This window comes from Rana temporaria, chromosome 9, assembly GCF_905171775.1.
Source record: "Rana temporaria chromosome 9, aRanTem1.1, whole genome shotgun sequence".
NCBI lineage: Eukaryota > Metazoa > Chordata > Amphibia > Anura > Ranidae > Rana > Rana temporaria.
The window spans coordinates 47,895,012-47,916,620 of record NC_053497.1 but is presented as its reverse complement, the minus strand read 5'-3'; the positions used below and the strand labels follow the sequence as shown (position 1 = coordinate 47,916,620).

At 43.9% G+C, this 21,609-nt stretch overlaps 1 protein-coding gene across 1 annotated transcript in view; it reads left to right on the top strand.

The window, feature by feature from the left end:
* LOC120913447 (leucine-rich repeat and fibronectin type III domain-containing protein 1-like protein) overlaps nucleotides 1–21,609 on the top strand; it is a 109,986-nt gene that overhangs the window by 70,603 nt on the left and 17,774 nt on the right. The window contains exons 3-4 of the mRNA XM_040323374.1: nucleotides 14,461–14,957; nucleotides 20,579–20,653. Of these exons, the coding sequence (XP_040179308.1) occupies nucleotides 14,461–14,957; nucleotides 20,579–20,637 (556 nt within the window). The 3' untranslated portion in view covers nucleotides 20,638–20,653. The remainder of the gene's footprint in view (nucleotides 1–14,460; nucleotides 14,958–20,578; nucleotides 20,654–21,609) is intronic.

The window sequence follows — 21,609 nt, the reverse complement described above, 5'->3', positions numbered from 1 at the left end:
GCAGCGTTACTGTGCCATCATTGCAGCCTCCACTGCCATCATTGCAGCCTCCCCGCCATCATTGCAGCCTTAGTGTTCCCTCATTGCAGCCTCCCCCGCCATTATTTCAGCCTCCCCCGCCATCATTGCAGCCTCCCCCGCCATCATTGCAGCCTTACTGTGCCATCATTGCAGCCTTACTGTACTATCATTGCAGCCTCCCCCGCCATCATTGCAGCCTTACTGTACTATCATTGCAGCCTCCCCCGCCATCATTGCAGCGTTACTGTGCAATCATTGCAGCGTTACTGTGCCATCATTGCAGCCTCCCACCATCATTGCAGCCTTACTGTGCCCTCATTGCAGCCTCCCCCGCCATCATTGCAGCCTCCCCCGCCATCATTGCAGCCTCCCCCGCCATCATTGCAGCCTTACTATGCCATCATTGCAGCCTCCCCCACCATCATTGCAGCCTTACTGTGCCATCATTGCAGCCTTACTGTGCCATCATTGCAGCCTGCCCCGCCATCATTGCAGCCTTACTGTGCCATCATTGCAGCCTCCCCTGCCATCATTGCAGCCTCCCCCTGCCATCATTGCAGCCTCCCCCTGCCATCATTGCAGCCTTACTGTGCCATCATTGCAGCCTTCCCTGCCATCATTGCAGCCCCCCCGCCATCATTGCAGCCTTACCAGTCAATGTGTGTTTTATCACATCGCGGTCAAACTATTTCACACAAAGCTCTGTGACACCGCTGTGCATAACAAGTAGGCAGGAGGTGAGAAGGTGGGCCGGATAAATGTCCTCGGCGGGACGCATGTGGCCCATGGGATGTAGTTTGAGGACCCCTGGGATAGACTCTTGTCACTTGACATGTAACTCTATAACTATGCATAGGATGCATGAAGCTAAAAACACTTTGTGCCTTTACAACAATTTTAAAATTTATTTTTGGAGTGATTGAAAATGAAAACCACTTGCTCTATTAGAAATATGTTCCTTCCAGAAAACATTTTTATCCTGCTCCTTTAAATTTTCTTCTCAATGTGGTTGATATTGACCCTTGATTTGATCTCATTAACGATTAGAAACTCAAATGAACTTTCTTCTAATGAAAAAATGTGAACAAAATGTTACTAGTGTATGGAAAGCTTTAATGCTTTTTCAGTTCAGGTGCACTAACCTTCTGTTCTTAACCATCCTGAACTAAACTGTACTAGAATCTCTCAACCACAGCTACTTACCTCATGTAAACAAAGTGGAACTACTCAGCCACAGTGTGTTATCATTTATCGTCCGAAATCCTCTTCACCACCACTGGCCGTGTCTGTACAGCAAGCACTCATAGGGCCAGATTCACAAAGAGATACGATGGTGTATCTCCTGATACACCATCGTATCTCTGACTTACACTGGTCCTATCTATGCGTCTGATTCATAGAATCAGTTACGCATAGATTTGGCTAAGATCCGACAGTGTTACACTGTGTTACACTGTCGGATCTTATTTTCAATTTGAAAATGGCGCCGGGGGCGTTCCCGCTGATTTACGTTGAATAATATGTAAATCAGCGAGATACGCAAATTCACGAACGTACGCGGCCCCGACGCAATGTTCTTACGTCGTTTCCGTAGCGACTTTCCCGGCGTATACTTACCCCTGCTTCTATGACGCGCAGCCAATGTTAAGTATAGCCGGCGTTCCCGCGTCGAATTTGAATTTTTTAACGTCGTTTGCGTAAGTCGTTCTCGAATACGGATGGACGTCGTTTACGTAATCGTCGAAACCACTGATGTCCTAGCGACGTCAGTGGGAGCAATGCACGCCGGGAAATTTCGCGGACGGCGCATGCGCATTTAAATCGGCGCGGGAACGCGCCTGATTTAAATAGTACACTGCCCCTAGCCGCGGAATTTGAATTCCGCCGGGGGTTTTACGATCCGCCGCCGCAAGTTTGGAGGTAAGTGGTTTGTGAATAACCCACTTGCCTCGCAAACTTGCGGGAGCGGATCTTAAATCAGGTAGATCGAGCGGATCTAAAGATCCGCTGATCTACGTGAATCTGGCCCATAGACTTGTATATAGCCATCACTAAGCATCTCCAGCTTCGGAATACAGCTCCATACAAGGCTATGAGGACACACTGTGTAAGTTTTTTTTTTTACAGTCTAATCAAATTGGGAATTTTATCAGAGATAGAAGAAAAAGAACACAGATAAGGAACACAATTATGTTGGTAAAACGTGTAGCACATATATCACTGAAAGCTTACTGAAAAGATGAATTACACTTTAGATAAAGGCTTGTTACTTCTCAGCAGAAGCCCTCCAATGACGGATTGCTGTGGGAAACATAGACCGCTTCCTTTCAAGTAAAGAGGGCAATTCACTGAGCAAATTTCAATTGGTTCTTAATGAATCAGTCGAAATCCTATTAGTAGGTGGTCCTATAAACATCACTTTGCCCAACATCTAGAAAGATTTATGGAGCTAAGGGACTGGGTGGGGAATTGTTGGCAGCATAACACCTACATCCAATCACTTTTTTTTTCCCGGCAAATACAATAGCCATGGTGGGAGATCCGTCCATCCACGCTGTTTAGCGTAGATAGAGGAACCTGTTGGTTATCTTTTGTTCAGCCCACAGGCAGAATAAAAGTAATCTATGAGTGTATGGCATGCTTAAGTTGCTATGGCTTATTTGAAGAAGGGGAACACTAGGCTTAGGGGGCATTTGCCCCTTAGGCCTTGTACACACGGTCAGACCAAACCGATGAGACTGGTCCGTCGGTTCGTTTTCAGCGGTTCACTTCTGAAGTGGCCTGACGGCCTGATATGTGTACACACCTTCAGTCCAAAATCTGAGCGGGTCAGAACGCGGTGACGTAAAACACACGACGTGCTGAATAAAACGAAGTTCAATGCTTCCAAGCATGCGACGACTTGATTCTGAGCATGCGTAGGTTTTGAACCGATGCTTTTCTGTACTAACCATCGGTTTGGTCCGATGGGGCAGCGGTCCAGCGGTTCGGTTTTGAAGCATGTTTAGAAATTTTGGACCGAAGGAAACCAGACCGCTAGCCTATACACACGGTCGGTTTGGTCCGATGAAACTGAACTTTCTCAGCGGACCAAACCGACCGTGTGTACGGGGCCTAAGGCCAATACAGATAATATATGTTGGGTTACAGCAATGGTCTCCAAACTGCTGCCTGGGGGGCCAGATGTGACCATTTGCTTGTTTTTCATTAGGCCCTTGGGACACTATTCCTCCAACTAAAAAAATACACTATTCCTTCTACAACAACAATAGGGCATGGTTCCTTTTACTGATACTAACAATAGGGCACTATTCCTACCACTGACTACAACAATGGGGCACCATTCTTCCCACTGACACCAATGATGGGACACTGTTCCTCCCACTGGCACCAACTGCAGGACCCTATTCTTCCCTCTGACACCAATGATGGGGCACTATTCCTTCTCCTGATACCAACAAATCAGCACTATTTCTCCCAATTTCACCAATGACAGGGTATTATTTCTTCCCCTAATACCAACAATGGGGCAATATTCCTTCCACTAATACCAATGATGGAGCATTCTTTACTCCCACTAATGCCAAGGCATTTTCTACTCACATTGGCCACAGTCCAGCCCCTTAGGCCCCCGTACACACGTCCGAGAAACTCGACGAGCAAAACACATTGTTTTTCTCGTCGAGTTTCTAGTTCGGCTGTCAAAAAACTTGTCGAGCCAAATTTCCCCATTGCCCAATGAGGAAATAGAGAACATGCTCTCTATTTGGCTCAACGAGTTTCCCGATGGGTTTCTCGGCGAAAAGTGTACACACGACCGGTTTTCTCGGCAGAATACGTCTCCCATCGAGTTTCTTGCTGGATTCTGCCGAGAAAACCGGTCGTGTGTACGGGGCCTTAAAGTCTGAAAAACAGTAAACTGGCCCCTTGTTCAAAATGTTTGGAGACTCCTGGACTAAAGGACTAAGTAAAGATTCTCCTCCATTAAGACCTTAATCAGAGCAGCCACTGCAGTCAGTGAAAGTGATGTTGGCATGGTATTTTATTTAGTCTAGACCATATCCTAGAACAGCGGTTATGTTGTTCAGCTCATAAACTTCTTTATCATTCAGTTAGTGAACTGGGTCATCACACTGACAGCCCAGCACTGGGTGAGAATGTCCCTATCATTATAATTGTGTTCTGTTAATAAGAAGTAGCGTGTCCTGATAACAGCAGGTGGCTGTCACAATGACAGCAGAGCTCCACTCTTTGCGGAGCCATGATCTGCCAGTGTAATCGGGAGGACTGAGTTGTCATTTTGACAATTCAGCTTTTCATAGTACAGGAGATGGCGGAGGTGATATAAAGGCAGACGAGTCTACTGGCCCAACTGTGTAGTGCCAAAGGTGGGTGCCTCTCCTTCCTGTGCCTACGCCTGGCTCTGATTTTAGCAATACATACAGGAGATCGGATTACCCAGTTGAGCTCTTTGCATTTCCCAGTGGATGTAATAATTCAATTAGATTTAGTCAATGATGCCTATGTGAGATGTTATGGAGGTTTTACATACTATATCTAATAAGGCAAAAAGCACCTGCAATTTCCTTTCACTGACTGGGAGGTACTGTGGTTCGGACCTTCTTGTTCTTGTTCTTAGGGGGTCCTTTTTAAAAATAGTGGCCCAGATTCAGAGAGCAATTGCGTCTGCGTAACCATAGTTACGCAGCGCAATTGCTTACTTGCCCCGGCGTATCGAATGCTCCTGATTCAGGAACCTCGATACGCCGACTGCAGCCTAAGAAGTGACTGGCATAAGGCTCCTTATGCCGTCATATCTTAGGCTGCATTCTTACGCAGGCCGATAGGTGGCGTTCCCGTTGTGGTCAGCGTATAGTATGCAAATTGCATACTAATGCCGATTCACAACCCTACGCGACCCCTGCGTACGCAGTTTACGTCGTTTGCGTACGTCGGTTTTTGCGTAAGGCTGCCCCTGCTATTAGCAGGGGCAGCCAATGCTACGTATACCCGTCGTTCCCGCGTCGCAAATTTAAAATTTAACGTCATTTGCGTAAGTGAATCGTGAATGGCGCTGGACGCCATTCACGTTCACTTTGAAGCAAATGACGTCCTTGCGACGTCATTTGCCACAATGCACGTCGGGAAAGTTTCCCGACGGAGCATGCGCACTACGTTCGGCGCGGGAACGCGCCTAATTTAAATGATCCACGCCCCCTAGGGGATGATTTAAATTACGCGCCCTTACGCCGGGCATTTTTAAGGAGCGCCCACGCAAATTACGTGGCTACTGCTTCGTGAATGAAGCGTAGCGCAAATAATTTGCGGGGGCGCAGGGCAAAAATGGGACGCTGCGCCTCCGTAAGAAGTGCGCAGCGGTACCTGAATCTGCCCCACTCTTTCTAAATGTGCTGTAATTTTTATTCTTAATCCATTTCCAACCTTATGATGTATATAAGGTGGGCATTAGGGCTGAGTTCTCTCACATATGTGTCAAGGGTGGCATGAGGTTGTGTAAAAGCGACACTGACCGAGCTGTCCTGACAGCTTTTGGGATGGGCTCCTCATCATGTGACCACAGTGACCGCCAATCACATTAGTCACAGTGTCAGTAGGGCAGAGATTGGCGTCAATATTTTAATTTATTTATTCATTATTGTTACTGTTTTACAATTTTTTGATTATTATTTATTTAAAAAAATTGAAAAAAAAAAACATTGTAAAAAAGAATAAAAAAATATATTTTTTACAATGTTTTTTTTTTTTTTTAGGAGCCCCATTGGGGGGCTTTGGTGAAATATCAGGGATCCAAACAGACACCTGATGTATCACTTTTGACACAGAGAAAGGGACTGAAGACAAAGATTCCCCAGTCTCTTTCTCTGCAGCAAACTAGCAGGGGGAATCTGCGCAACACAGGGTGATTAGGATGTGCCCAGGCACATAAAATTTCTCCTATTTGCTCCCCCCTTTGGTCTGTTAAAGTAAAAGTATAGCCAAAGCTCTTTTGGCTATATTTCTCCTGGGGATCACAGGGGTGCAGTTAGTTCTGCACTCCTGTGACCTGTTTTTGCCCGCTGTCGGCTGAAGTCACAGAGCAGGTCCAGACTCTAAAAACATCTTGATCATATGGTTGAGAACCACCCGAAATCCTGGAGCAGCCGCTGGCTCAGCACCTCAGCGAGCGGCTAAGAGCCTGAGCCAGTCGCTCCCATCTCCTCCACAGTTCAGCGTTTCAGTGAACGCGGGAGGGGCAGAGCAAAGAGACGGTCACTGACTGTCACCAACTTTTTGCTCACAAAACACTGAGAGTGATCAGGAGTCTTTGATCATCCATTTTTCAATCTTAGAGTCTGTCTCTGCTCCTCCCCGCAAGAGCTAACCCCTCTGGGAAGTTCTGTTTCGAGGGGGTTACTTTACGGGCGCATTCCTGTGTTATACACTCGGCGTGCATAGCAGCCGAGTGTATGACTTGGCCCCGCCCAACACCAGTGTTTCCGAGTCATTGAATTTGATTGACAGCAGCGGGAGCCAATGGCTGCGCTGCTATCAATCTATCCAATGAGGAGCTGATCAGCCATGGAGAGAATGACGCGGGGCTCAGGTAAGTAAAACGGGAGCTCGTGGGTAAATATTTCATTAACCCCCCTGGTGGTATTCCAGAGTCTGACTCGGGGTGAGATTTTTGGGCTACGATCGGTAACCCTGAGTCAGACTCGGGCTCGCCTCGCAGAATCCACAGGCTTGGTTTACTTACCTTGTCCCTGGATCCAGCGATGCCACCGCGCTGTGTGAGCGAGCGGGACCTCGCTCGATTCACACAGAGCCTCTGTGTGCCACCGATCTCCGTTCCCTGCGTTGTTACGACGCACAGGGGCGGAGAACAGCGCCAAATTCAAAAAGGTAAACAAACACCTTACATACAGTATACTGTAATCTTATAGATTACAGTACTGTATGTAAACAAAACACACCCCCCTTGTCCCTAGTGGTCTGCCCAGTGTCCTACATGTACTTTTATATAATAAAAACCTTTCTTTCTCCCTGCAAACTGTAGATTGTCCATAGCAACCAAAAGTGTCCCTTTATGTCAAAAATGGTTTTAGAGCAGCTAGAAAACAGCGATAATAAATTATAATCACTTGCAGAATTGAGCGATAGCGATTTGTGGGGAAATTCGTCATAAAAAAATAAAAGTAATGACAGCGACAATTCTGCAACTGAGCAAATTTCAGTGATTTTGAGTTGATTACATTATTGAATAATTTTTATTATAATTATATTATTATTTGTTATAATTATTTATAATTATTTATTATATTATAATTTATAATTTTGTTTTTAAAAAAAATGTCATACCCGGGATGCCTACTAGACTCTTGTTTGGTCATATTTAAGTGAGTTATTCCTAAAAATTACAGGCCTACAATATAAAACGCCAAATTTCCTTGCAAATAATTGTACCGCTTCCAGCACCTTTTTTCTGAAAGAATCATACCGCCAGGGAGGTTAAACCCCTTCAGCCCTGGTTCACACTGGGTACGATTTGGAACGATTTGAGATGCAATTTGACATGTCAAATCGCATCTCAAATCGGCGGCAATTGTCGGCAATGGCACTGTCCCAATCAGTGCGATGCCGCATCTGCGATTTCAAAAAGTAGTTCCTGTACTACTTTTTGCGATTTCGGGCCGCGATTTACATTACATTGCGGCCGAAATCGCGGCAAAATCGTGGCCGCAAAATCGCGGTAAAATCGCGCATTTTACCGCGATTTTGAATTCGCAGCAGTGTGAACCTAGGCTTAATGAAAGAATTACCATGTTTTAAACAATGTGAATTTTCCCCCTTTATTTTCATCTAGTGATAAAGCCACCATATTTAAGAACTTGCAAACTGCAATATTATATTTTTTTTGGGGGGGGGGGGGGGGAATTATTACTGATTCATTATAATATTTAATTAGCTACTGGCCCAGGACAAGCATGTACATCTCAAATGTATTGACAGCTGAAATTGATGGGCTTGTTCCAGGCCAATGACTAAACCATGAAGGTTTGATACTGATAATGATGACAGATCCAGAGCACATACCTTTGGAAACACCTTGGCAATGGCAGTTCTCCTATTTCTTTAATGACAGCTCCTCTTTAATAAACTCAAATAACGGAAAAGAATGATCGTTTGATTGGCAGCAGGCAGAAGGCTTCTTCATGACCTACTTTTCTGTAAGCTTCACCTGCCCAATCCTGTTACTTCACATTGTTCCCTCTTAGCACACACATCTGACTACCTGTATCAGCTCTAACATTCTGGATCATCTCTGGCTGCCTCTGCTGTAAAAGGAAATGTACACTCTTCTTATAGCTGGTCAATTCATTATTTTTTACCATAGAAAGAACTGTTTGGAGCTAAATTTCATGTTTTTTTAATCTTTTTAAGCTGGTAAATATGGAATGTTAGATGTGAATATTGGAGTTGTGCTTTAAGTTTAACCGCTTGCCGACCGACGCACGAGTATTTACGTAGACAGAATGGCATGGCTGCGCAAATGGACGTGTATATATACGTCCCCTTTGATTTGCCGGCCGTGTGGTGCCGCCGGCGAGCTCCATGACCGTGCCCGCGGAACCCGCGGACTCGATGTCAGCCGGTGTCCCGCGATCGGGTCACAGAGCTGAACAACAGGGGAGGTGTAAACGCAGCATCTCCCCGTTCCTCCTAGTAAAACGTCACCGATCGTCTGTTCCCTGTCATCGGGAACAGCGATTAGTGACGTGTCACGGCAAGCCACGCCCCCTAACAATTAGAAGCACTCCCTAGGTCACACCTAACCACTTCAATGCCCCCCTACAACCCCTTCAACGCCCCCTACAAGTTAACACATTCACTGCCAGTGTAATTGTTACAGTAATCATTGCATTTTTATAGCACTGATCGCTGTAAAAATTACAATGGTCCCCAAATGATATCATAAGTGTCCGATATGTCCACCATAATGTTGCAGTCACGATAAAAATCGCCGCCATTACTAGTAAAAAAAATATTAATAAAAATGCCAAAAAACTATCCCCTATTATGTAGATGCAAGAACTTTTGCGCAAACCAATGAATAAACGCTTATTGTGATTTTTTTTTTACGAAAAATATGTAGAAGAATATGTATCGGCCTAAACTGAAGAATTTTTTTTTTTTAATATATTTTTGGGGGGATATTTATTATAGCAAAAAGTAAAAAATATTAATTTTTTTCGAAATTGTCGCTCTATTTTTGTTTATAGCGCAAAAACTAAAAACCGCAGAGGTGATCAAATACCACCAAAAGAAAGCACTATTTGTGGTAAAAAAAGGACGCCAATTTTGTTTGGGAGCCACATCGCACGACCGCACAATTGTCAGTTAAAGCGACGCAGTGCCGAATCGCAAAAAGTGCTCTGGTCTTTGACCAGCAATATGGTCCGGGGGTTAAGTGGTTAAAAGCTCATGAAACCTTTACAGGTGTTTTAAAGTTAATTAGCTGATTAAAGTGTGACTCCATAAGTTTACAATATTGAACGTTTTCACAATATTTTCTGAGATACTGAATCTTGAGTTTTCACTAGCTATAAGCCATAATCATCAAAATTTTAAGAAAAAAAACGCTTGAAATATACTCTGTGTGTAATAAATCTATACAATATATGCATTTCACTTTTTGAATTGAATTAATGAAATAAATTAACTTTTTGATGATATTCTAGTTTTTTTAGATGCACCTGTATTTATAAATATATACTTCGGGGATTCTCACCAAAATGCTACTGGTAATTCTTGAATACAGTAGTACTTTAGGGCCTCGTGCACACAGCAGTGTTAATTTTGTCTACTAAAATATTTTCATTACACTAAATTAACACTATTTTAGTTGACTAAAATATGACCTAAAGTACCGTATTTATCGGCGTATATCGCGCACTTTTTTGCCCTGAAAAACAGGGCAAAATCGTGGGTGCGCGATATACGCCGATACCCGCTTCCCGCGCTTTGTTCGAACCACTGCGCCGACATATACCGAGCGCAGTACACTCGGGTATAGTCGGGCAGGCTCGGCTCCTCTCGTGGTCACGTCGTGTGTGTCCTGTACGTTGTTTACGCGAGAGGAGCCTAGCCCACCCGACTATACACGAGTGTACTCCGCTCGGTATATGTCGGCGCAGTGGTTCGAACAGAGCGCGGGAAGCGGGGATCGAGCGGGGATGGCCGCAGAAGGACGCCGGACGAGGCTGCCGATGGACGCGATGGACGACGGGCAAGACACCGACGAGGGGCATCCGAACTGTAAGTATTTTTTTTTTTTTTTTGCAGGAATCTTCCTTCAAATTCGGGGGTGCGCGCTATACGCCGGGGCGCGTTATAGCCCGATAAATACGGTAAATCAATTCAGATGATTAAAACATAACTAAAACTAAAACGGCATTTTAGTCAAATGACTATGACTAAAACTAAATCGAAATTTGAAATCAAAATGAACACTGCTGTACCACATAAGAATACGTAAGCAGGGCATCTACTAAGCTGCTGAAAGAAAAAAAAAAAAGAAGAAAAAGACTTTCCTTATTTTTTTCTTAATATTTACTGTTGGTAATATATTTAGGTAATATGTGCAATGGCATTACAGCCAAAAGAGTTAACTTTTTTTTTTTTTATGTATTTTGAAGTTGAGCTTTTGTTTGTCAAAAAGAAACATTTATATTTGTTTATTTAATTTGGTTTTATTTATAAAGACGTTATACAGTATATCGCAATGGCTGAATCTGTGTCTGTAGTGCATGTTCAAACCAAAGGGTCACTAAAGGATTTTTGTTTTTTTGTTTTTAAATAACAAACATGTTATACTTACCTCCACTGTGCAGTTAGTTTTGCACAGAGTGCCCCGGATACACGTCTTCTGGGGTCCCTCGGCGGCTTTCTCTGGTCCTACCCGCAATTAGTAACCACAGTCATGCGAGAGCTCGCATGGTGGTCACTAATTGCGGGCGCGCTCCCGTGATACAGCGAGCGGCCATAGCCGCTCACTGTATCACTCATCCCCGCCCCTCGGCGCGCTGCGCCACTGGATGACAGCAGCGCCAGCCAATGGCTGCGCTGCTCTCAATCCATCCGCTCTAGCCAATCAGCAGCCAGGCTGAGCGGCGAAGAGGATATCGGGATCGCGCGGGACTTTCGAGGGGTCAGGTAAGTATAACGGGGCTCGGGGGGGGGGGGGGGGGGCAGCAGACGCAGATGTTTTTTCACCTTAATGCATAGATTGCATTAAGGGGAAAAAAAAATTCCTTTACAACTCCTTTAATACCATAAATAATAACATGTTATTAGATTGTTGCTCCAGAAGTACAGTATATAATGAGTTTGGCAATTCTGGAAAAATGCTTAAATAATGCATTACAATTTGACTAATCCCAAAGGGCCAGATTCACAAAAGAGATACGATTGTCGTATCTATGCGCCTGATTCATAGAATCAGGTTACGCATAGATAGCCCTAAGATCCGACAGGTGTAACTGTGTTACACCGTCGGATCTAAGGCTGCAATTGTAGGCCGGCCGCTAGGTGTCGATTCCATTGCGCCCGGCAAAGAATATGCAAATGACTAGTTACAGCGATTCACGAACGTCCGCTTTGCCCGTCGATCGAAATTTATGTCGTTTCCGTAGAGATGCGTCGCTTAAAACTAAGCATGCCCTCTAGGTGGTCTAAGCAATGTTAAGTATGGCCGTCGTTCCCGCGTCGAAATTTTACATTTCACGTCGTTTGCGTAAGTTGTCCGTGAATGGTGCTGGACGCCATTTACCTTAACGTCGAAACCAATGACGTCCTTGCGACGTCATTTAGCGCAATGCATGTCAGGTAATTTGACGGACGGAGCATGCGCAGTACGTTCGACGCGGGAACGCGCCTAATTTAAATGGTGCCCGCCCTATTTGAATTAGGCGGGCTTGCGCCGAGTGGATTTACGTTACACCGCCGCAAGTTTACAGGTAAGTGCTTTGTGAATCAGGCACTTACGCTGTAAACTTGCGGCGGTGTAACGTAAATGGGATACGTTACGCCGCCGCTGCGCAATGTATTTGTCTGTGAATCTGGCCCATAGATTTTAGTCAACTAAAATATGACTAAAACAATTCAGATGACTAAAATACAACTAAAACTAAATTGTCATTTTAGTCAAAAGACCATGGCTAAAACGAAATCGAAATTTGACGTTAAAATTAACATTGGCACACAGCGTGTTTTTTTTTCCTCCCCTGGACGCCTTTGCCTAAAGCAATGTTTTGACAATGCATCAAGCGTCAAGCGTTTGGGCTTTCATTCATCCCATTGACTAGAAAAGAAATTTATTCTGACCATTGGAATGAATGAACGCTTAAGCGCTACACACGCCTAGCATTTAGATGCATTTACAAATGTTTAGATGTGTTCAGCTATTTTTCTGCCAAAAAGCCCCGCACCTAAATGCCCAAGTGATGTTGTTTTTCTACCTCTAAACACCTGTAAACATTTTTGTGTGCATGGACACACAGGCTACCATTCGGGGGCGTTTACAGGCAGAATAAAAAGAAATGTCAAAGGCCTGTAAAAAGAGGCTTTTTCAATGCCCAGTGTGCTAAAATAGAATTGTGCCCAAGTGATTTTAGTTTCAGTTTAAACGTGTTTTCACGTTTAACAGCTATTCTACCTAAACCTATTATAAGTTATGATAATATTTTACTACTGTTGGTGGTTTACAGCTTAAAGTACACTTGTTGGGAAAAAAAAATGGTAGTTACCATTTTCTACTTCCAGGATTCTCACCAAAATTTTACCGGTAATTGTTGACAGTAGTAATATAGCAGTGCCACCTTCCGCTTTCCCTATTTCACAGTACAAGGACCTGGGCACATAGGGCCAGATTCACAAAAGAGATACGACGGCGTATCTCCTGATACGCCGTCGTATCTCTGTGATCCGCCCGTCGTAACTATGCGGCTGATTCATAGAATCAGTTACGCATAGATAGCCCTAAGATCCGACAGGTGTAATTGACTTACACCGTCAGATCTTAGGATGCAATTCTAGGCCGGCCGCTAGGTGGCGATTCCATTGTGGTCGGCATAGAATATGCAAATGACTAGTTACGGCGATTCACGAACGTACGCTTTACCCGTCGCTCTAAATTTACGTCTTTTCCGCCGAGATACGCCGCGTAAAACTAAGGCTGCCCTCTAGGTGGTGTAACCCATGTTAAGTATGGCCGTCGTTCCCGCGTCGAAATTTTAAAATTCACGTCGTTTGCGTAAGTCGTCCGTGAATGGCGCTGGACGCCATTTACATTAAAGTCGAAACAAATGACGTCCTTACGACGTCATTTAGCGCAATGCAAGTCGGGTAATTTGACGGACGAAGCATGCGCAGTACGTTTGGCGCGGGAACGCGCCTAATTTAAATGGTGCCCGCCCCATTTAAATTAGGTGGGCTTGCGCCGAGCGGATTTACGTTACATCGCCGCAAGTTTACAGGTAAGAGCTTTGTGAATCAGGCACTTACGCTGTAAACCTGCGGCGGTGTAACGTAAATGGGATACGTTACGCCGCCGCAGCGTAACGTAATTGTACCTGAATCTGGCCCATAGACCCCAGGGGCTGCCTTGAGGGAAATCAGGGTCAGTGTTACATGACTTTCCAATTTTCTCTCCCACAGCAGCAGATATCAGAGCAGGGGTATAACATAGGTCAGCATACAAGTATGGAGGGTGTGGGTTTGCATGCTTTTTTCTCTCAATTTGTTTTCTTAAATTTTTTTAATAGGTGCAATTTTAATAATGTAATGAAGTAGAATTTGAAGCTGCAATTTCATAAAAAACAGGACTGCCTTATTTCCCGATCCACGTCATTTGCAGTATATTGTTCTCTATAACACAACAGGTGTTCTCTACAGGTTATACACTACCTCTTATACAGTGAAAAGTAAATGTAAGCTACACTCCAAAACTTAGCTCCTCTTTTCATTTAATTTGTCAAAAGATGAAAACTGCGTACATTAATGTCTCCACCTGAAATGACCTTCCTTGATGCGTTTCACCACTACCGGCTTTCTCACAAGGACAGCAGATGGACTTCCCCTGTTCTTTTGAGCAGGCCAATAGTGGTGAAACGCGTCAAGAAACGTGGTTTGGTGTGGAGACATTAATAAATGCAGTTTTCTTCTTTTGAAAAATGAAATAGAAAGAAGAGCTAAGTTTTAGAGTGTAGCTTATATTTACTTTTGATTGAGAGTGGAGATGGGCTGTGGTAGCCACTAGCCAGCAATTGGGTTGTGCATGTGGATTGAAAGGAGCAGGTCCGGAGTGAAGCTATGGGTTTAGGTATGTTCCTTTTTATACAGTGCCATGTTCATTCTAACTCTGTGTTCTCCACTTTTCAGAATGATCCCTCCAAGTAACAAAAGCTTTCTGGTCAATGACTTGGCTCCAGGCCGTGAGTATGACCTCTGTGTGCTGGCTGTATACGATGATGGGATGACCTCTCTGACGGCTACTCGAATGGTCGGATGTGTCCAGTTCAACACTAAAGAAGAGAGTACCCAGTGTCAGCCAATCCACACCCAGTTCCTCGGGGGCACCATGATTATCATCATCGGAGGGATCATTGTGGCTTCAGTTCTGGTGTTTATCATCATCCTGATGATCAGATACAAAGTGTACAGCGGCCAGGAAGAAGAGGGCAAAGCCAGGGTCAGCAATGTGTATTCCCAAACCAATGGACAGCAAGGTATGGCCTGTGCCCACTCCTGTGCCAAGCTGGCAGGAGCGCCAGAAGAACTTCCATTAACCACCAATTTCACTACTGAAGACGAGGTGTCACCAAGCACAAAATCATCACAGGACATGTGTGAACCAAGGAATAGTGCACCCAAACAAGGTGAGTGTATCTTAACCCTTTTGCTGCTAGAGCTATTTCTTTCCCATTATTTGCACACGTGATGCCTCTTTCACACATGCATTGGTGTCTACAGCTTCTTGCTTTTTCTCATTGCCAATCTCTAATTTCATATTACAGGAACACACCACAACCACAAGCTCGCAGTTGTAACACAGCCCTATTCACTTACATTCTACAGCTGGTACCGGTCAAACTTGTAAAAAGGTGCAAAACAAGCTGCGCTACAATACAATAACTAAAAGTTATAAAACAAAGTTAAGTGATTGAAATCAACCAACCGGTCACTGGTGAGATAGTGAAATCAGAAACTGATTTCACTATCTCCCCAGTGACCGGTTGACTTAATTTTTTTTTATAACTTTTAATTATTGTATCGTAGCGCAGCTTGTTTTGCACCTTTTTATGATCTTATACGTTTATTAAGCTACTGCTGATTTATTTTTATTTTTTGGGGTATTTACACTTCTTTGTTAGCGCAGTATTTCACTTTTTCTTACCGGTCAAACTTGGCATGCAGTGTTGATATTGCTGCACCTCACAGATTTGCATTGCGACCACAGCAATGTGTGACCATCTAAGTGACACCATGTCCACTTGTAAGTGGGCAGCCAGAGGCAGTAAAAATGTGGACTAACAGACAGTTTTTAAAATGCACATTTTAGGCCTGAAGATTACTTAAAATGTCCAAAACATGATGCATTTTTTGATTACAGAGACCCTGTAGAATAAAAGGGTGACCGTTTTTATTTTTGATGTAACCTGGAATGTAATACACTCAAAATAAATGTAATGCCGAAAATGTAATATAATATCAAGTGGCTAAGTGGTTGGCACTTCCATCTGGTAGCACTAGGGTCGTTGGTTCAAATCCCAACCAAGGCACTACCTGAACGGATTTTGCATGTTCTCTCTTGTTCTGTGCCTGTGTGAGTTTTCTTGGGGTACTCCAGTTTCTTCCCATACTACAAAGACACGCTGGTAGGTTAATTGGCTCCTGTCTAATTTGGCCCTAGTATGTGTATGTATGAATGTGAGCCAGGGACCTTAGATTGTATGTTTTTGAGGGCAGGTTTTTGAGGGACTGATGTGAATGTATAATACATACAGGGCTTTTAAAAATAATTCATACCCTTATGCCGCGTACACGACCGTTTTTTGGGTTGTAAAAAATGACATTTTTAATGGTCTAGAAAAAACGAAGTTTTTTTCCAACCGATCGTTAAAATGGCCTTGCCTATACCCTCTGTAACGGGAGGGCCGTGGGACCCAGAAGCTCTTACAAAATATGAGCCAGGAAATAAGGGACGTATCTTGGACTGCTTTAACATGGGTCTGTAATCCACAATATATTCAAGAATGTCTGCAAGAACTATTTACAGGTTGTTGATTCTGAACCCAACAGGTCAATAGAAGAGTGACTCATTCAATGTGGGAACACAGACTGTTAAGGTGGTAATTAAGTTTGCTACTGTGATGTAAATGAACCTTAGTCTGGCTCTCAAGAACCTTTCATTTTGTGATGCTAATTGACACTATATTGTGTGAATTTCTATTGATGATAAATGTGTATTGTATAGCAGGTGAGAAGAGCTTATCTCGGAGTCACCTTGTCTGGGTAAATGATTAGTAATTAGCTCATGTAGATTATCTCGGAGACAGAATGTCTGTCTCCTAAAATATGTGTATTGAGCTCCTTGTGTCATGTTGTGGGTGGAGTTAAGTCATTGTTCCTTGGGGTTTCTAACTGTATATAAGAAGCCTGAGTTTCTCATTAAAGGCTATTCCTGTTGAACCAGAGAACAGAGCTGTGTGTCTCGTTTCTGGGGGGAAATCTGTATGGGTCGTGTCGCTGGATTGTGGAGTGTCGATAAGCTGTCTTGGGTTCGGAATGGAATATCGTAAACGGCGTTGACACCTGTCCCATTTGGGGTTCCGTTACACCCTCCATTGGTCTTTGGGTGTCAGTGGTGACTTTACACAGTAACCTTATACAGGTACTCTTGATGAAAGCAAGAATTGGCCTTGCGGTCAAAAATAGCAATAATATGCACTTGTCAAACAGGTGTGGAGAAAATAGGGGTGTGGGTGGCACCTTCCCAATGGATTGACAATGGATCTGCAGTACATCGAGGGACATTTTTTTTTTTTAATAAAGGACTTGTCAGAACTGCTTACTGTAATTTTTACTCTACACCACTGACATGTGATCACTCATTGGTTGTTAAGAATGTGGCGGCCACCCGTTTTCTTAACAACTCGCTATTCAATGTTTGTTTAGGAAAAAAAATAGCAAAATGCATGAAAACCGCATGCAAAAATGCATCAAAAACATGTGTTCAAAAATGCACTAAAAAACAGACCAGAAAACCCTCTGCGAAAGTTTTTACTCCCACAACACACCTAAAAAAAATGTTGGCACTTGACGTTCAGAAGAGATAAGAGGAGTTTAGGAGAGACTGACGTTTTTACAGCTCCTAAACTCCTCCAGGAAACGCGATAGAGAAGGTTTTTTTTTCCTGCCTCTGAACGTCCCTGACAGAAAATGCCTGTAGCAGTCAATAATGTGCAAAGACACATAGAGCACAATAGAAGTGCTTCTAGAGGCTGGTGAAAAAAACATCAAACGCCTGTAGAATCTACGTTTTTTAAGTCCAGTGTGCATGGAGCCTCAGGCGCTTTTGAACTTCTGGCTTCAGGCGTTTTGTAGTGGAGATGTGAACCATCTCCATAGAGAATAATAGATTTTTTCCCCTCCAGCGTTTTGTAGCTTCAGGCTTCAAGCTACAAAACGCCCCGGTGTGAATGGGGTCTAAAATGGCATTTTAATTTTAGTTCCATTTTAGTCTCCTGCAATTGTTTTCATCTTAGTCAGATTTAGTTGACTAAATCTCCAGTACATTTTAATCGACTGAAATGTCCTACGTTTTAGTCGACTAAAATCTCCAGCACATTTTAGAGCCCTTTCACACAGAGGTGTACGGTCTCTGCTTTGCTCAGCGGAGATCGCTCCGTCGATCCCCGCTGAGCAGGCAGATGACAGGTCTGTCTCTACACACTGTGCATGGACCGACCTGTCAGAAAGCCGCTCTCCCCTATGGGAGATCGGATGAAGAAGGACCAGATGAAGTTGGGAGCGGGTCGGATTTCACCGCTGACATCTGTGGTTGAACGGTCCACCTGTTTGAAAGGGGCCTTAGTCGACTAAAATCTAATGGGCGTAATTAATTGTAAATGTATTAGGTAAACATTTCTCTGCAATTTCCAAACTCATTATATACTGCTGGAGTGAAAATTCTAATATGTTATTATTTATAGTATTGAGGTATGAACATGCACTACGGACCAGTGTTAATTTTGAAGTCACACGGGCGGCTCGTTCAGGTCCGCCTGCCAGTTTTTTTGGCGGACCTGAGAGGGCGCTCCGCGCTCCTCTATGGAGCCGCGGATGTCAGCGGTGACATGCCCGCTGACCGGATCGGAGCGGGTCGGATACCCGCTCCGATCCGCCAAAGTGTTGTGATGGATTAGGGTCACAAGGAGGGGGAGGGTCGATGGGTGTGGATGTATAATGTGAACCAATCAAATGCATGTATTTGTGATTTCATGTGGCTAATAAACTATAGTGAGAGGACCTCCTCTCTCTCTTTGACTTGGACGCTGGAAAGGTGAGGATGTGAAATCTCTCTCTGGTTTGCATGCTCTCACTTTATAATTTGGACAAGCGGCAGAATGGGTTTAATCCTGAAATTGTGTCAGGAAATGAATTAATCTATTACAGTGTGACAGAGGAAAAACCTACTTTTCCATCCGTCTGGCGGATCGGATCGGGTGAACACGGACAGACGGTCCGTGTTCATCTGATCCCCCCATAAGGAAGAGCGGAGAAAAGACAGGGCGGTCCCTGCACAGTGTTTGCGGGGACCACCCTGTCACCTGCCGGCTCAGCGGGGATCAACGGAGCGATCCCCGCTGAACAAGCGGAGGTTCACGGGGCGGATCATTACTGATCCGCCCCGTGTGAAAGGGGCCTTAGTCTTTTGACTAAAATGGCATTTTAGTTTTAATCCCATATTAGTCTTTTGACTAAAATGTCATTTTTGTTTTAGTCATATTTTAGTCAACTCCCTCAATTGTTTTAGTAGTAGTCTAGTTGACTGAAATAGAATTCATTTAGTCGACTAAAATGTTTTAGTCTACAAAGTTAACACTGCTTCACACAGCATAAGCTATGCTTGGTCACATACGACACCTGTGTATATACATGCAGGAAAGGGCTGGGAAAGTACATCGGGGGGGGGGGGGGGGGGGTCTGTGCGAACTTACCAGGAACCAGGCACTTGTACTGGGCCAATTATCTGCAGCCAGGCCATTCCTTGCCCCGCAGCCGCACGTCTAACAAGGGTTGTGCTTATGTTGGGCTTTCAGGCAGGGAATGCCTCGGACACTTATGATTGGCCCAGTAAAGTTGACAACTTCCTGGTGGAATCAACCATGGGGTTGGTACTACGATGTAAACATGCCTGAGCTCATCCTTACTTAGGAGTAAAGCCTCGTACACACGGCCGAGGAACTCGACGGGCGAAACACACCGTTTTCCTCGTCGAGTTCCTTGTTAGGCTGTCGAGGAACTCGACAAGGCAAGTTTCTCCATTCCTGTCGAGGAAATAGAGAACATGCTCTCTTTTTGGCTCATCGAGTTTCTCGACAGTTTCCTCAACGAAAATGTACACACGACCGGTTTCCTCGGCAAAAAAATATCTCCCAGCAAGTTTCTTGCTGGTTTTGGCCGAGAAACTCGGTCGTGTGTACAAGGCTTCATGCCCAAAATTGCAAAAGCTTTATTTGAGGCCATTATTTTATTTTTGACTGATCATGTACTTCCTTAAAGTGGAGGTTCACCCGGAAATAACATGTTTTAACCTTAGATTCCTGCTCATTTTGTCTAGGGGAATCGGCTAGTTGTTTTAAAATCGAAGCTGTACTTACCGTTGTAGAGAGCGATCTTCTCCGCTATAAGCGGGTATTGGCTGCGGGACTGGGCATTCCTATTTTGATTGACAGTCTTCTGACAGGCTTCCGACGGTCGCATCCATCGCATCACGATTTTCCGAAAGTAGCAGAACGTCGGTGCGCAGGCGCAGTATAGAGCCACATCGACGTTCGGCTTCTTTCGGCTACTCGTGACGCGATAGATGCGACCGTCGGAAGCCTGTCGGAAGACTGTCAATCAAAATAGAAACGCCCAGTCCCGAAGACCATACCTGGAAGCGGCGGAGAAGATCGCTCTCTACAACGGTAAGTACTGCTTCGATTTTAAAACAACTAGCCGATTCCCTTAGACAAAATGAGCATCAATCTAAGGGTAAAAGATTTTTTATGGGTGAACTCCCACTTTAACTGATGAAGATATCAGTAGCAGCTGCCTTTTGTTTATGTGCTTTATGTTGTTCCACCAAATGCTCATTGACCTGCATCTGTTCAATTAGCTTGGGCCTACAATTCAATCTGGTTCATGACATTTATGTTAAGAAGCTCAACAACTGACTGCCAAAGGTTGAGATTAACATTCAACAATGTCCATTTTCCCGTTCAATTCACAGGTTGTAAAAGTTCTGCAGAGAAAAGGCAATCTTCTGAGTGGACGGACATCAACATTTGATGGAAACTCTACAAAGGTATGAAGCACTGCTAATCATGAAGGGAATTTAGCGTATTTAGCATGTTATTTACTTGTAAAAATCTCCACTGTGTAGACATCCAAATCCAGCCACCATCTTGTCAGCAGACTTATGCCCCGTACACATGATTAGAAATTCCAACAGCAAAAGTCCAATGTGAGCTCTTGAACGGAAATTGCTGTTGGAATTTCCACCAACAGAAGATTGAGAGCTGGTTCTCAAATCTACAGACGGAAAAACTGATCCTCTGTAGCAATTACGACGTTTAACCACTTCATTACTGGGCACTTAAACCCCCTTCCTGCCCAGACCAATTTTTAGCTTTCAGCGCTGACGCATTTTGAATGACAATTGCGCGGTCATACAATGCTGTACCCAAATTATATTTTTATAATTTTTTTCCCCACAAATAGAGCTTTCTTTTGGTGGTATCTGATCACCTCTGCAGTTTTTATTTTTTGCGCTATATACAATAAAAGACAGAAAATTTTGAAAAAAAACACAAGTTTTTACTTTTTGTTATAATATTATCCCAATTTTTTTTTTTTTTTAAATATTGTTTTCCTCAGTTTAGGCCGATACGTATTCTTCTACATATTTTTTGTAAAAAAAAATCGCAATAAGCGTATATTGATTGGTTGCGCAAAAGTTATAGCGCCTACAAAATAGGGGATAGATTTATGATTTATTTTTTACTAGTAATGGCGGCGATCTGCGTTTTTTTTTGTCAGGCTTGCGATATTGCGGTGGACATATCGGACACTTTTGACACTATTTTTATTTACACAGCGAACAGTGCTAAAAAATGCATTGATTACTGTATAAATGTGACTGGCAGTGAAGGGGTTAACTCTAGGGGGTGAGGAAGGGGTTAAATGTGTAAACTGGGAGTGATTCTAACTGTGTGTGGGGGGAGGGGTCTGACTGGGGAAGGTGATTGATGCTGTGTCCCT